This window comes from Triturus cristatus, chromosome 3_1 (genome assembly GCF_964204655.1).
Source record: "Triturus cristatus chromosome 3_1, aTriCri1.1, whole genome shotgun sequence".
NCBI classification, from domain to species: domain Eukaryota; kingdom Metazoa; phylum Chordata; class Amphibia; order Caudata; family Salamandridae; genus Triturus; species Triturus cristatus.
The window spans coordinates 277,142,701-277,158,836 of NC_140583.1; the positions used below are offsets into that span (position 1 = coordinate 277,142,701).

General features: G+C 45.7%; 1 protein-coding gene across 1 annotated transcript in view; it reads left to right on the plus strand.

Moving 5' to 3' along the window:
• The window catches only part of CYP11A1 (cytochrome P450 family 11 subfamily A member 1), a gene marked incomplete at its 5' end in the record, with an annotated part of 240,157 nt that overhangs the window by 152,649 nt on the left and 71,372 nt on the right, over positions 1-16,136 (plus strand). The window contains one exon of the mRNA XM_085646136.1: positions 14,495-14,694. Within this exon, the coding sequence (XP_085502262.1) occupies positions 14,495-14,694 (200 nt within the window). The remainder of the gene's footprint in view (positions 1-14,494; positions 14,695-16,136) is intronic.

Here is a 16,136-nt window from a genome sequence, read left to right on the forward strand (position 1 = left end):
GGAGCAGATAGTGTCCCATTGCGTTGCAATAAAACCGGACAACTATTCTTGAAATGACCTTCCTCTCTACAATAGGCACATTGATTAGGACCTAGCAAAGGTCGCGGAATATATGATACACCCTCTGAAACTGCGGAGGCTGTTGAAACTGGGGCTGAGCATAACAAGGTGGATAAGCCTTTTGCAAGAGAACCTTAGTTTTCAATTCTTTACTCTTTTTCTCTTGCTTATCTTTTTCTTCTATATCTCTATTTTCATGATATTGAGCAGTAGCCAATATCTGAGCTGGAGAAGAAACAGCCCATGAACTTTCGGAGTCTTTCAGCTCATGCGACAGCTCGGGAAGAAAATTAAATACGAACTTATCTACAAATAATCGCTGTCCACCCTCCGTAGTCATATCCTGACCACTGTGATCAATGAATGTCTCCTCGAAACGAGTGAAGAAATCGGAGACACTCTCATCTTTCTTCTGTTTACACGCGGCTAGTTTATCCCAGTTAACTCTCAAGGCAGGCATCATCGTTTTCATTAATGTAATAATCCTACCAGGGAGTTCTGAAATCAAAGCCTCAGGTTTCGCACCACCCACTTGGTTTCTATCTGCAGCAATTATAGCATCCCAGTCTCCATCTAATTCTTGGGCATGATTCTCTTTACGAATCCTAGCCCATAATGCTTGAGGAACTACATTCCCCATCAACATATCGATATCTGCTAAATTCATGATGCAGGCTTCAACAGTTTGTGACAATTCTTTATAATAACCTGCAGGGTTCTTACGAGGATCCGGTAAAGACTGTTTAAGGGCTAAAACTTCAGACCTTTTCCAGGGGACATGTACCCATATTTGCTGGAAGTGAGCAGGAAGAGCTAGATTACCACCTGCTGCCGGAACCTCTTCTCTCCATACCGGAGGAACCTCTCTCATTGGATAATTTTTCAGTGTCAACCTAACTGAAGGATCGGAATCTAGAAAAGTCTGTGAGGTAAATAAAAGAAACAAGTGTCTTTAGTGGTGTCCTCAACCTTAGAACCCACAATGAGTCCCTTATCAAAATTAGCCTGAATGTCTAACAGACCCTGAGGAACCGAACCCAAGTCCATATCCTCCCAACCTTTAATAAGAGTATCACACATAGCATTGAAAACATATCTCTGCGTAGGCGCATTCCACTGTGAGAAGGTAGGCATAATGTCGGGTACACTATACCGAGGACCCTTCTCAATCCATTTGCGAGCGAGAGAGTCCAACCTTTCTCGTTCGTCGGAAGCTGGGAACTGACTACGAGACTGTCTTTGAGAAAAAGCCGGAGACATATTTAATGCCTCAAAGAAAGGTGATAAAAGACCAGAGACCGTTTCTGTGAGTCGTTTACGCATAAACGGAGAATTGGACATAAGAATAGGGACAAGGTATTAGGCGAACTAACGGAAGGGAAATCAGTAATTACCAGAGGAGCGGAAGGCGTAGAAGATGAAGGTAAAGGAGTCGAAGGCAAAGCTGGCAAAGGCGGCAATACTTGAGGGGGCAAATGTGGAAGAGCCAGAGCAAGCGGAGGCGCAACTGGCGGCTGAACAGGCTGTAACAACGTGGGTGCATTATCACCTTGTACATAGGGCGGAGGCAATCTCAATAGGTAAAACATCAAGGAGTCCTTTTCTAAATCCTTTCTTTTATCAGAGGGGCTAGCTGGCAACATCGGATAGCATTTATCTATTACCATACGATGCTGTCTGAAATTTCCATCGCATTATCAACTTCATCATCTTTGAATTGCTGAGCAGCTTGTATGATTGTCATACCCTGTGCTTTCCTATCTCGTTTCTCTTGCTTAATTTTTCTCTGTTTGGCTTCCTTACGCCAAAGGCGGAAAGAGTCAAACATTGCCGGCCGGGCTTTTCTTTTAAATAAAATAGTTTCCAAATTATCTAGTATGTCGGGCTCAAAGCTGCCATTTTCTGGCCATTTTAAAACACCATCATTCTTCGTGTATCGGATCCATGCCTCGTTAAAGGCAATGGGGCCAACACCATGTTTAGAATAGAGCTCATAAGTGGGAGTTCCAACCGAAGGAATCGGACAAGAGTCCTCCAGCCGGGAATCCCTATTACAACCAAAACAACAAAGTTTCTCAAACTTAGTCAGACCAGGCATCTTATTTCACTGGGCTGTTCACAAACATCAAGGGGGTTAAATACTTAGCACAGCACAAGTGTACTTACCCCTCGGCTTCGGTTATTGCAATACCCGAATCAAAGACCCAAAGAACCTAAGAACCAAAGAACCAAAGAACCAAAGAACCTAAGCACCAAAGAACCAAAGAACCAAATGTGGGAGCGACCCACCAATACTTAACTAAGATGTCTTCTTACACCAACAGAGGCCCCGTCTATCGTCTCGCTTTACCATACATCATCGAAAAGAGGGCCAAGGCAGGGCGGCAGTCAGGGCAGCAGTCGTCAGTAGCCGTCAGGAAGGAGTAACCACGCTGCAAAAGACCTTCGGACCACTTTCGACATACAGGGGTCGCTTGACGTGGCTCGCGATTCCTCCAGAATTTTCTTGCGGGGTTCCTCACGACCTTCAGGCAGAACCACTACCTCTGAAGCCGCCCCACGTTGGGTGCCAGTTGAAGAACCAGAACCTTTTGGACCTGGCGGCGCAGGGTACGCCTTAATCTCCTGGGTTCTCCTGCTTCAGCTAACAGAGACACGGGGACACTCTGTCGGCGTAAAAGATCAGATTTTATTAGCTGCAGCTAGTACAGTTGTCCTAGAAGTACACACGGTATGTTCTCAGGAGACTGCCACTTCACTCCGTGGCGCACAATCTTTTATAGTACATAGGTGACATATACATTAACGAAGAACACACGTAAAACATACTTGAAAAACCAATAAGAATAGTTCAAGAATAAGTCAGAGCCAATAGAAAGATTTGAAAAACAAGGTATTGAGTAACTCGAAGAAGCCTCTCCTCCAACGGTGTTTGCCATCCCTCTCCACAGGTTAAGGTATTAACATGTTTGTAACTGGTTTGCAGTAAGCCTGGGCAAAGCACTACGCTACGCTCGCGTAGTTTGCGAAGTTCGCGCTACTTCGCACTACGCGAACTGCACGTAGCAAAGTGCGAACACGCGTAGCGTAGTGCTGCGTAGTGCTGCGGTCATTTTTTGCTTGCTCGCGGTCCTCAACGTCAAGTTGGCGACCGCGAGCAAGCAAAATGACATCCCGGCGAGACTTTTTCCTTGTTCGCGATCAGCAACTTCAAGTTGGCGATCGCGAGCATGGAAAATAAACCTCCCAGCGAGATTCCCAACGCGAGGAGGTCAGGTTTCTCATTGCGAGTGGTCGCGTATGCTTGCGACCGCTCGCGATGAGAAACTACCAGTTCGCGTTGAGAAAGCTGAAGCTCGAGTAAAAATCTACTCGAGCAGCAGAAAACTACAGCTCGCACTGTGCAAGATGCCATTTTCAATGATTGCACAGTGCCGGTTGCTTGTCCGCACTGTGCAATCATTGAAAACGACATCTGGCACAGTGCGAACAAGGTACTACGCAGTTCGCGAAGTACTACGCGTAGCTCGCGTAATGCGAACTTCACTTTGCGTAGCTTCGCGAAGTGCTACTTCGCGAACTACGCCCAGCCCTAGTTTGCAGGTGGCGAGATACGTTCGTGTGTTTTGGAGGACAGTTGTGAAACAAGAGAATACGAGCGGAGGACAGCGAAGGCCAGAAGATAAGATAAAGTCAGGAGAGAATAGTGTGAACCAACAGATAGTTAAGACAGGGATTAGGAAAACCAAACAGGGATTAGTGTACTCGGCCAGTCTCTAACACCAGCTTCGTAAACAGAGGCACAAGGCTATTTTGACACAATATTGCAGGAAAAAAAAAAAAGACTTCGTTCGTCGTGCTGCCTAAATGAGGGCAACACAAAATGGCGGCAGAGCTCAAAATGGCGGCTCAATGCGATCATGATCGAAAATCGAATTTCCTCAGGGTGAAACCCTGAAACTGGTCCTAGGATGCTTGTTTCCAGTCCAGGGAGGACCTGGCTTGGCAGTTCGGGCTGGACTGTTCCCATGAGGCAAAGGGTCAAGACTGATTTGCATATGGCTTGGTTCAAACTGGAATTGCATGGTGAGCAAAAAAACAATGGATTTAGACCCAGATCTCTGTACTGGGGTGAATGTATGACATTGTTCTGCATTCTGTCCATCAACTGTTGTTTTTGCATTTGTCACCCCGAGTGGGAGGGGTATGCGCAGACGTGAGTCCTGTGCTTTTCATGCCACTGGAATCAAGCTATCCTGGCTAAAGAGGGGTGAAACCCTGAAACCGGTCCTAGGATGCTTGGTTCCAGTCCAGGGAGGACCTGGCTTGGCAGTTTGGGCTGAATTTGTGACATTTGAATATAGCGCGAGGCACCTCCTTACCTCGAGCTGTAGTCACGCGGATCCTCTGTGGCTGCACCTTCCATCCAAGGTGTTCCTCTCTGTGACGATCCTTCCCTGCGTCATCACGGCTCTTCAGCAATTGTCGAGCCTGCTCTTACCGAGAGCCACCCTGCCCGACGTCGTGCTGCGTGCCTCCATCTTGCCTGGCACCACCGTAGCACTTTTACCGCCTAGGTTGCTGCCATTCCCTGCTAACCACGCTTTAAAGCTATTGACAACTTCGTCACTTCCTTCTCAAGTTCTTTCATCCTTTTGCTCAGCGCCAACGCTGAGGTATTTTCCAGCTTCTTATCAATATTTTAATTCGTCAGTCTCACTGCCAGTTGGTTGGATCACATTTTCAATCATAAAAGCATCGTGAGTACGGCAATTACAGTTTCATTGACTAAGCAACAGTGCACCTAGCGGTTGGTTGTCATCACAGCACCTCTACTAGTAACTTCAAGTTCACTTGTTTTTGACACCACAAATTCACTTTCTCCAGTGTTTCATCGCGCAGATTTTCCTACCAAGGTACTTTTACTTTCCTTTTCATCGTTTTTCACCGGAACTTATCACAGTCCTTCAGCAGTTTCCACAGACCACGGTGACCACTTCATTTTAGCAGAGTGTCACTAAGTTCTAATGTACCATGCCCTGTACATCTTGCTGTTCTACATTTCATCCATGCTCAAAATGTGTACTTTATAGTGTTTTTTACAGTTATATTTATTATTACATTTTATTTCTCTACATATTGCATTATAAGTTCATTGTATGTGCATGTCTTTTCATCATATCATTTCTGGTACATCCACTTCTAATGCCCATGCTGTATTTTTTTTTTTTTTTACTTTGTACTGTGTTGGTACTTCCCACACCTTCCACTCAACTTGAGGGAAATGTTACCTTCATGTGGTCCTCCTCCACATCCGTCTCACATTTTCATGTAGCACATCGTGCCGTGTGCCCCTTCCGCACACCTTTCACCCCAACTTTTTGGGGATTTTCATTGTTCAAGGTAACTTTTCATTACAGTGCTTATTTACATTATGTTACTTTTACTTACTTTACAGTACCTTCTTTCTAAACCCTCTGTGGTAGAATTTCCCTAAGGCATGTGTCACGATAGCCTACACGCTATTTATTTGTCACTTACATATTCCCTTTTCATGGGATCTAAGACAGTTTGTATTTTCCCCCTAAATGGTACCTGTATGTTATTTAAAATTTTTCAACTGTCTAGTGGATTTATTTTCAAAAATCCACCTAGGTGTACCTCACACACCTTCTTTTGCTTCTTTAAAGTGTGTTTCCTTTCTTTCTTCTGCACTTACTGTTCATTTCCATTTCCTTTCTGCTCGCCACTTCCACACTGGTCTGGCCAACCAGTGTGCCCTGGTGGTGATTAGTATGCCAATTCCTTATTTTTCATGTTTTTGCGCTACCATTGCCGCGCAAATTTATTCCTTCATTTCTTTGCTTTTTCTTTCTTTACATCACTCTTCCCTTTACAACTTCTTCTTAATCACATCTGTTGTGTCCGTTAAAGGGGGAAGAAAGGTTGTGTTCCTTGTCTATCCATGCTTTGCTTTCATCTTTCATACTTCAGTGCTTTTCTCAGTGCTTTTCTTTTAAAAGTTTCAAAATGTATTACCCATTTATTACATGTTTAAAAAACTAGTCATCATCTCATTACATGTTTTAAAATGTATTCTTTATCACATCTCTTCAAGATTTATTCACCTTTTTCTTTGAACGTAATCTTTTGTTGTGCCCTCTGAGGTTCTGTCTTCTCATTGCAAAGAAGGGAGAAGATGTAGTATGCTGCTCAGCCAGGATAGGTGTATTTTAGATTGCTGAAGGTTAGAACGTTGGTATGGTTTGTCAGTTGCTGAAAGGGCTGAGCGGCATACAGACTGCTCCTGGTGGGGCTCATCCAATATACAACTTGATACCTAATAAACCTACATGAAAACTACCAAGGCTGGAGTACTTATCTTAACTGCAGCAATTCCATAAGTTATATTGATATCTAAACATAGGCAGCACAATGTCGCAGACAATGAACTGGAAGGATCGTCTGGGCTGCCCTCAAAGCCTGGCCTTGGTGTCTCATTTGGTCAAGGGTGGGGTGGGCCATTCATAGTCATGCACAGTGTAACTGCACATGAAATCATTCACACGGCAGGAGCCACAGCCCAACCCACTGCAAGTCTGAGTACTGTAGACATCATTGTCTCCTCCTTTTAATCTATCTATCTATCTATCTATCTATCTATCTATCTATCTATCTATCTATCTATCTATCTATCTATCTATCTATCTATCTATCTATCTATCTATCTATCTATCTATCTATCTATCTATCTATCTATCTATCTATCTATCTATCTATCTATCTATCTATCTATCTATCTATCTATCTATCACATGCATGTCATTTAAGGGTCATCAGGAGTTCCAGCAGTGACCCCTGGCTTGCTCTTTGCGATCTCTGGCCTCAGAGATGTCAAAATCAGTGCCAAGAACTCATGAGCTGCTTTTTGTTACAATAATAGAGAATACCATTATGTTATTCACTATTAGTGTAATAAAATGTGGAGTACAATTAGCTGGAATAGGACCTTCCTGGCAGCTAAGGTAGGTAAAAATGTTTTTACATGTATGTTGTGTAACTGCTTGTGGGTGAGTGCGTGCTTGTATGAGAGAATGTCTGTGTGTACCTGTGTGTGTAATCATTAATGTGAGAGTGAATGAGAGTGAGAGTCAATGACAGGTAGTGTGTGACAATATGTGAGTGTCAGTGTGTATGAGTGAGTCAGACTGAGCGAGACGGAGTAGGAGTGACTGCAAGTGAGAGAATGATTGAGTGAGGGAGTGCTGGAGAGTGTGAGAATCAATGTGAATGAAAAGGAGGGGGAGAGTCAATGAGTGAGTAGGTGTGAAAAAAAACGATTTAGAATGCCTGAGTGAAAATATGACTCAGTCATACAGAGAAAGTGAAATGTGAGTGACTGTGAATGTGTGAGTCATAGCAAGTGAAATGTGAAAGTGAGTGAGAATTAGGAAGTAACAGTAAGAGTGTGTGCAAGATTGTGAGTGACAATGAATGAGTGAGCACAATTTGGTCAAAATGAATAAGTGAGTAAGTGGACGTAAGTGAGCATGAGTGAGATTGCGATAATATGCTTGTGAGTCTGCTGTTTGCCATGGCATACTGAAGGTAATTGTCGATGGAGACACACATGGGAAAATGCTGGCACTGGCATACTGGAGGCAGTTATTAGCATAACAGTATAATGCTGGTATTGACATGATAGAGGTAATTAGTTCTGAAAGTACTTCTTGACTTAATAATAAAATACGGGTACTGGCATATGAGAGGTCATTGGTGGCATATAGGGCACAGAGAGAAAAATTCTATAGCGGACATACTTGAGAAAATCTTTGACATGGGAGCATCTGTGTCAAAATGCTGGGACTGTTACATTGGAGGTAATTATTGTCATAAGTGAGGGCAACAGGGGTGCATGAAAGGGGGACCCACTACAAAATGCTGGCCCTGACATATTGACGTTAGTGTCACTCATGCTATAGGGATGGCATTAATAGCAACAATTCTGGCTGTGGTATATTGTTTGTAATTTTTGGCCTCAGAGGGCACCCATGACAAAATGCTGGCACAATGGAGGTATTTTTTGATATGCAGGGGCACTCATAGCACATTTTGAAAAAAAGTGTGTCAACTCCAGGGGAGTGTCTGGTTCCATTGGCTTGGCACACCATTCGAGTATACTTAGATATTTAACGTGTCCTTTAGGAGACTATAGATTTGTAGCAAAGTTATGTCAAAGTTTCCTTTAAAATGCACCCAATTTTTTCAAAATGTTCTTATGGGCAGCCCCCCAAACCCTCTTAGGAGAGGTCTGGCTCACTTGCTTCACTCGGTCACTACAATTCAGGGCTAATATTATGCCCTTCAACTTTCAAAGATCATGCACCACCCTAATATATGTGGTATCAAAAATAGACGTGTGTGTGTTGCACTGTTATATAATCATACAGCAATTATGGAACTTCAGTAATGTCCCTTTTTGTGATGTCACCAGAGTTAAGGTCATGTAACATAATCTCCTCGGAAAATTCAGAGTCAAAGGTCATATGATGTCAGTACCTGTTATTACATCAAGGCCCACAGGAGTTTCTCATCATGTAGGGTGACAGAGCGCTTTACATCACACACATATTATACAAAGACAATAAATCATACAAGTGTGTACAATCAATATAAAGAAATTGCTACATAAGACAACGAGGTCTAAAAGATGCAAGAGTCAGAGTCACTTGTTTGTCATCGATACTAATAGATATCATATGCTAAGAGTCCTTGGTCTAGAGAAAAACAAAATCAGTTGTTAAAACTCAGGATTAAAAACATAACACAGTGGTTGGTGAACTCTGTACTAATGAGAATTTCTAGACTACTTTTAGAGAGTAGGGAAGGATTGATGAAAAAACAGTGTGTTTCTAAGCCTGTGCATTTAGTTTTCACGTGCTCTTTCATGGCACTTCATAGTTCCGCCAGCCCTGAGTCGGGGGCCCACCTCCATGTACTTTGCAGGGGGGCCCCATCAGGTTTTGTTACGCCCCAGGATTCTAGGTAACAGAACCTGGTGAGAGCCAGACAAGTCACCCCATCCTGGATTCCCCTGGGTGTCTAGATTTAAAAAATGTATAGGTTTGCTAGGTTTCCCTAGGTGCTGGCAGAGCTAGGGTTCAAAATCTACAGCTAGGCACTTTGCAAAAAAAGTGTCTGTTTTCACTGTGAAAATGTGTTGTGTCCACGTTGCGTTTTGGGCCATTTCCTGTCGCGGGCACTAGGTCTACCCACACAAGGGAGGTACCATTTTTCACGGAAGACTTTGGGGACTGCGGTAAGTGTGGAATTTTGTGGATCCACGCAGATTCCAGAACTTTCCACCACAGAAATGTGAGGAAAATGTTTTTTTTTTTTTTACAAAGTGTGAGGTTTGCAAGGGATTCTGGGTAGCAGAACCTGGTGAAAGCCAGACAAGTCACCCCATCCTGGATTCCCCTGGGTGTCTTTTTACAAAAATGTATACGTTTTCTAGGTTTCCCTAGGTGCCAGCAGAGCTAGGGTTCAAAATCTACAGCTAGGCACTTTGCAAAAAAAAGTGTCTGTTTTCACTGTGAAAATGTGGTATGTCCACGTTGTGTTTTGGGCTGTTTCCGGTCACGGGTAGAAGGCCTACCCACACAAGTGAGGTACCATTTTATTTGGAAGACTTTGAGGTATGTGAGGTGGGTGGAATTTTGTGGATCCACACAGATCTCAGAACTTTCCATCACAGAAATGTGAGGAAAATTAGGTTTTTTTTAACCAAGTTTGAGATTTGCAAAGGATTCTGGGTAACAGAACCTGGTGAGATGCACACAAGTCACCCCATCCTGGATTCCCCTTGGCGTCTAGTTTTCAAAAATGTACAGGTTTGCTAGGTTTCCTTATGTGCCGGCTGCGCTAGGGCCCAAAGTCCACTGGTAGGTACATTGCTAAAAACAAGTCTGTGCCTAGTGGGCTTTCTGCTGCCCTGGGGTGGATTTGGGGGGGGGGGGGGCGTGGGGGGGGGAAGGTGTCCCGATATTCCCCCAAGGGGGGCAGAAAGACTGTGGCTATTTTTTAGGAGGGTGGGGGCATTGGTATGCTCATTCTGGGCAGCCCCCACCCCATGCATAAAAAAAGCCAGCGTAATCGCTGATGCTGTAATTGTTGCAGGGACGAGTGGGGGCATTGGCATGCCCGTTTTGGGCAGCCCCCACCCTAATACAAATTGTCCCAAAAAAATCCCTGGCATCTAGTGGGCTATTTGCCCCCCGGGGGCAGATTGGAGGCTACTGCCCCCATCTGCACCCCATGGGGGGAAGAAAGGCTGTCATTTTGACAGAGGGTGGGGGCATTAGCATGCCGGTTGTGGTCAGCCTCCACCCTAACTAAAAATGCCACAAAAAAAATCCGTAGCATCTAGTGGACTTTCTGTCCCCCAGGGGCCCCCCGGGAGGGTTCGGGGGTAATTTCTCTGGTGGGGTATTGTCATGCCCATTTTGGGCAGCCCCACCCCTACATGAAGACAATAAAAATCCCTGGTTTCTAGTGGGCTTTCTGCCCCCCATGGGGGGCATATTGGGGCCTACTGCCTCCATATGCCCCCCAGGGGGAGAGAAAGACGGATATTGTTGCAGGAGGGATTGGGGGCATTGGCATGCCTGTTTTAGGCAGCCCCCACCCTAATACAAAATTGCCCCAAAACAATCTCTGGCATCTAGTAGGCTTTTTGCCCCCCTGGGGGGCAGATTGGGGGCAAAAGACTGTAATTGTTACAGGGGGCGGGTGGGGGCAGTGGCATGTCCATTTTGGGCAGCCCCCACCCAAATTGCTCCAAAAAAATCCTTGGAGTCTAGTGGGCTTTTTGCCCTCCCTGGGGGGCAGATTGGGGGCTACTGCCCCTATCTGCCCCCCAGGGGGTTAGAAAGGAAGTCATTTTGGCAGGGGGTGGGGACATTGGCATGCCCATTTTGGGCAGCCCCCACCCTAATTAAAAATGGCAAGAAAAAAATCCCTGGCATCTAGTTGGCTTTCTGCCCCCCCACACTGAATATGCCCAATGTTTTTTTGGGGGGGAGTAAAGGCCCTTGCCCAAGGGGCCGCCCCTCCCCCCCTCCTTGGTGTTCAGTGTGTGGATCCCTGCTTGGGGATCGCCCTCCTGGGGCCATACCTAAGCAGGGATCCACTGGGGAGGGAGATTCTCCCCTTTCCAATGATACCCCTCCCATCTTTGTACGTGCTCAGGGGGCTGAGACAGCCCCCTGAGCACATAGAAAGTGAAACTGAAATGAGCCTAAAGGCTCATTTCAGTTTCGGTTTCTATTAAATGATGTCAGGGCGACATGCGCGCTGATCGTCATTTCCTAGAAGCCACGTGGGGCCTCGGGAGGCTTTGGGGCAGAAAAAGAAATCCCTCTGGTGCCTGCACCAGAGGGATTTCCTGTGCAATGGTGTCTGATGCGCTGGAGCCCTCCGACGAACATTAGCACTTATGCGCCAGACGGCTCCCGCGCGTCCGACACATGCAAGGGGTTAAACAATGCAACATGAATATCTTGGACTCTTGAGCATAAATCACCTAGGCAATATTACTGGCAGTACTAGGCCTAATACGTGTTGCTCAGATCTCGATAATATGCACTTTTGGTGAAAGTCCTCTTCTAATCCCACTCAGCACCCTTATGCGGTACAACATGTTGTCAGCCCCCGGCCCACCCTCACAATTCTAATAATGCAATTTCACACAGCTATAGGGTGCACCCTGGGTTCCAACGATATCCGCACTATGTACATACACAGAATTATAACACTTTTAGCATCACCGTGGGACAAGGCCACACAGGTAAACCCAATGTTGAGAGGTAAAGTGCTTTTGGCACAAGAACCATGTATAAACCACCACCGCCAACCAGAATCAAAGCACAGGCAGTTCACAGCCTGTTACTCCCACACACTCACACTCACTTTGCACTGCTATGCAATGCGACAGGTACCAGCCCGGTCTGTATGGGTACTTTCACAACCTAATGTGGTGCCACTGATACCAAACAGGTCAATAGATAACACTCCTCAGACCCTATGGCTCCAAGCCTTCTGCCACCCTCCAGTTCATCCCCATGGTCCCAGACTACCCGAAAGGAGGGAATAGACAGAAAGCATAAACAAGAGGTAGACTTAAACAGGGTCTTGGAGCCAACAAGTTGCAAGACAGAAATAGGCTAAGAGCAACAATTCGTTACAAACAGGGGTCCACTAGGGCCATCTGGCACCAGCCCAGTTTTGCGAAGCACACACAGTCTCTTGGATTGCTCCCAAACCTTCTCAGAAGCATCCTGTGGGCATAGTCAACTCCTTTAAGTGCTACCTAGCGCCACAAAGTCTTCAGAATTGCCACATGGGGAAAGGGCACTTGGTCTACCTTGATGGGGACAGTGAGGGAACAAGCAGTGAATGGGAAATAACGCACATGGTAGCCTTTTGGCTTGAGGAAGCACCCAGTCGGTTGCACGTAGATCCAGGTTGTGCACCGGCAATCTGGGCACAGAGTCTAGTCATGACAGGATGAGTCACACCAGACACTTCAGGTAACACAAAATAAAGTTTTAATTCTGTACCTCTCTGGAAATTAGGCACTATGTACGGCACACCTTGATGTCAGTTACACCAGACGAATCCGGCCACAGATCTAGGTGCAAGTTCAGCAATTCCTGATGAAATAGAATGAGACTTTGCATTTGTGGCATCTTCCACCTCCGAAGGTCTCAACCTGTGAATTGGACACCACATGCAATGAGCATGTTGTCAGCGTGGCGCATGAGAGAAATGCGGCACAGTCGATGAAGCAGGCCACTTTGGATCCCGCAATCACCATAGAGGCTTGCAACTTCCTGAGCTCTTCACTTTGCACTCCGGTCTCCAGGCACGATTCTGTAGTTTCAAGCTCACACCACACAGTCCATCTTTCAGCAGGTGATGTGGGTACCTAGAGAGCACCGCTTTCCTGATATCACTGGTAGATGGTGTGGGCCCCTTGTACAGGATCTTTGATATCCCTGAGACCCCAGAGTGAATAGGAGACTAGAGAACTGGTCCTTGGGAGCCCATTTCAGGGTGCCACATATCAGTATGTTATCGACCCTAGCCAGCCACTATTTAGGAATATATGCAGTCCTTTCCACAGGCAGTTATCCTCCATGTGCACAACAGAGTCCTCAGGCAATTTGCACCATGCATACCAGGTTCTCAGGTTCTGTGTCCCCAGAAGATGATATTGCTTCTTGGTGGGGTGGCAGTGGGTCTTTATACCCTATTGAGCCTTTGAAGTGCAGTAGAGTGTGAAAGTGCCCAGAGCCTTAGGTCTCCACTTGAGAACCAGCATGCACACTGGCTTGCCGTGGCAGGCTGGCGGCCTGGGTCTCCGGGACACCTGTGGTGTCCATGCGCTATCCGGCTGACAATGGCGGTACGGATTCACACTGAGCACTTCCCTGGTGCCAACACACACACTGTCCCAGTTTGGCAGGCGGGTGGCAGGGTCTAGAAACAACACTGGTTCAAGGGCTCAGACTGACCATCACTGGTAGGCTGGACTTAGGGCCTGCACAACCTTGGTGCTAGAACACTCACTGCTTGTAATAACAGGAGGACGATCCATTGCACACCCTTAGCTCAGCGCTGCTTCCAACAAGACGTAGCAAGTGTGCGCGCAGTTCCACACTGCACCTAGAGTGGGAAAGGGCTCCGTCCCTACGACTGCAGAGGGGCCTTGGCAACCTCAGGAGGTGTCCCTTGGAGGAGAACTACCTCCGAGGTAGGGGGACCCCACCTTGGGGCTCTCCCTTTTTCGAGCAGCAATTACACTCAGGTCCCCACCCGGCAACTCACGTACCCTGGGGCTGCTCTGGTGGTGGGGGAGGCCCCCTCCAGGTTGGATACCTATGGTGATGCGGACCTGAGTAGGAGACATAATGGGCAGGGGAGTTTTTCAGGGCATGATCAGTTCCACATCCCCCTACTTGCCAATGCTGTACTTGCCCTGGGTATTTGGTGTACCATTTCACAGGGCGCTCCCAAGGATGACACTTAACCCAACTTGCCCCTACCCTGTGTGGGGGGGTACTCACACCTTCTCACTGCAGTAGAGTGGGATCATGCTCTGAGTTCTAGGGTAATGAACAGAGAGTAGGCAAAGACTTGGAGGTCAAAAATTGTTTCAGGGATTTTCCCCTAAGGAGGCCATGTCCAACAAGTCTGTAGTTTGTGTTGTGAGACAGGTGGTGTTGAAGACCTGCACTTCTTTCTATGGGCTGGTGATTCCGACTTTGTCATTGAAATGATTCTTGCCCCCGATAATAGTGAACCTGCTCGTCCTTTACAGCATTATTATATCTGTTTGTTCTACATTGGATTATTTATTTGTGTTTTACAGCAATGGAGAGAGCTGGAGGTCAAACCGTCTGGTGCTCAACAAAGAAGTGATGTCTCTGAATGTGATCGAACAGTTCTTGCCTTTACTGAATGAAGTAGGCGAGGACTTTGTGAGGCGGATCCACAACCAGATTCAAAGAAGTGGGCGTGGGCGATGGACAGCAGTCCTGTCAAATGAACTTTTCCGCTTTGCTCTTGAATGTAAGACTTATTTTCACTCTATACTTTACTAGTGGAAAGTCACAGTAGTAAACCTGAGAACATCCTCGAGCCAAATGAAGACATGTCCACAGTCAACACTGTGTGACATTCACTACTCACAGTTATTATACGGAGAGAGGGCTAGATGTCTTCAAGTAATATATTCCCAGCACAGAGACACTGCATTGCGCTTTAGGTTGTCAAATTAAATTGTGCTAATCTGAACCCTAGACTTCCACCCTATCATCAACATCCAACATGCCTCCCATTCCTGAATGCTCCAGAGAACCAGGCAAACTCTATAGGATCAAAAACACAGAACACCAGTCTCTTCTCTACTTATCCATCATTCAAAATAGATATGAGTCAATCATCCAGTCAACAGTTGCAACAAGCACCCTTCAATTGAATCACTAGAACTACTGCCAGATTACCATTCTCAAACCAGATATTATCCCACCACTACATATGCTTCTCATGTTGTCCACGTCAACTATGGCTCCACCAGCACATGTCCCAAAAGTGCCCAAAGGAGCCAGATTTGATGGGTCTAAAGGATATCTAGAATCAATGTATTGTTGTATACTTCTGTGTGTTAACGAATGGTGTGTAGGAATACTGTTGATAAATTCATGATCACCAGTTCTGTCGGTAGGAGCACCCTTGCCTTTTTCCAGACTCCTTTCTAAGAACCAACGCTTCTGATTGGCATACATGTCAGCAATCAGCCCTCTAGGTAGACTGGGTATAAACGATGAAGAGGTTCATTATCTAACATACCTCTCTCAAAGGGCCAAGTTTTTCCTTTTTAGGTACAAATTATAATTTGAGCCGAAATTTGCTGCAAATTGTGCACATTTGGTCCCGTAATTTAAAAAACTGCAAAGACCTGCTGTAGACCCCTGAAGCAAAAAGTCCAAAATGTAATATAGCCTACCTGCTAGAGGGAGGAACTGTGCGCAAATTGTGCATGATTCCTCATTTCTGCACATTTAAATTGTACACCCACTAATTTGTGCATCCTGTGCGGTCGCAAATAAGCAGATGCAGAATTTGCAGCCAAATTATGCTGCCCAATCTCAATCAGACAGTTAGTGTGTTGATAGACTACTAAAAACAAGTGTTGGGTAGCCAGAGAAGGGATGACGTGATTATTGAGAGACTGGCAGTATAGAAGCCTGCCTGGTGCATTTAGTATCAATGTGGAATTGAAAATTGTGTGTCCGGAAGATTAGAGCACACCCCATTGCCATTAACTGACCTGAGAAGAAATATGGCAATTATAAATGCTTTCTCCAAAATTCACAAGAATTATGCTGGGCAGAGGTCGATTTTGTGAATGCTGAGATCTGGGGTACCAAGAAGAACCCATCATTGACAATATATTGATGATTTCATCCAAAGTATTGCAGATCTTCATAGAGTAGAGCATTCAACATGAG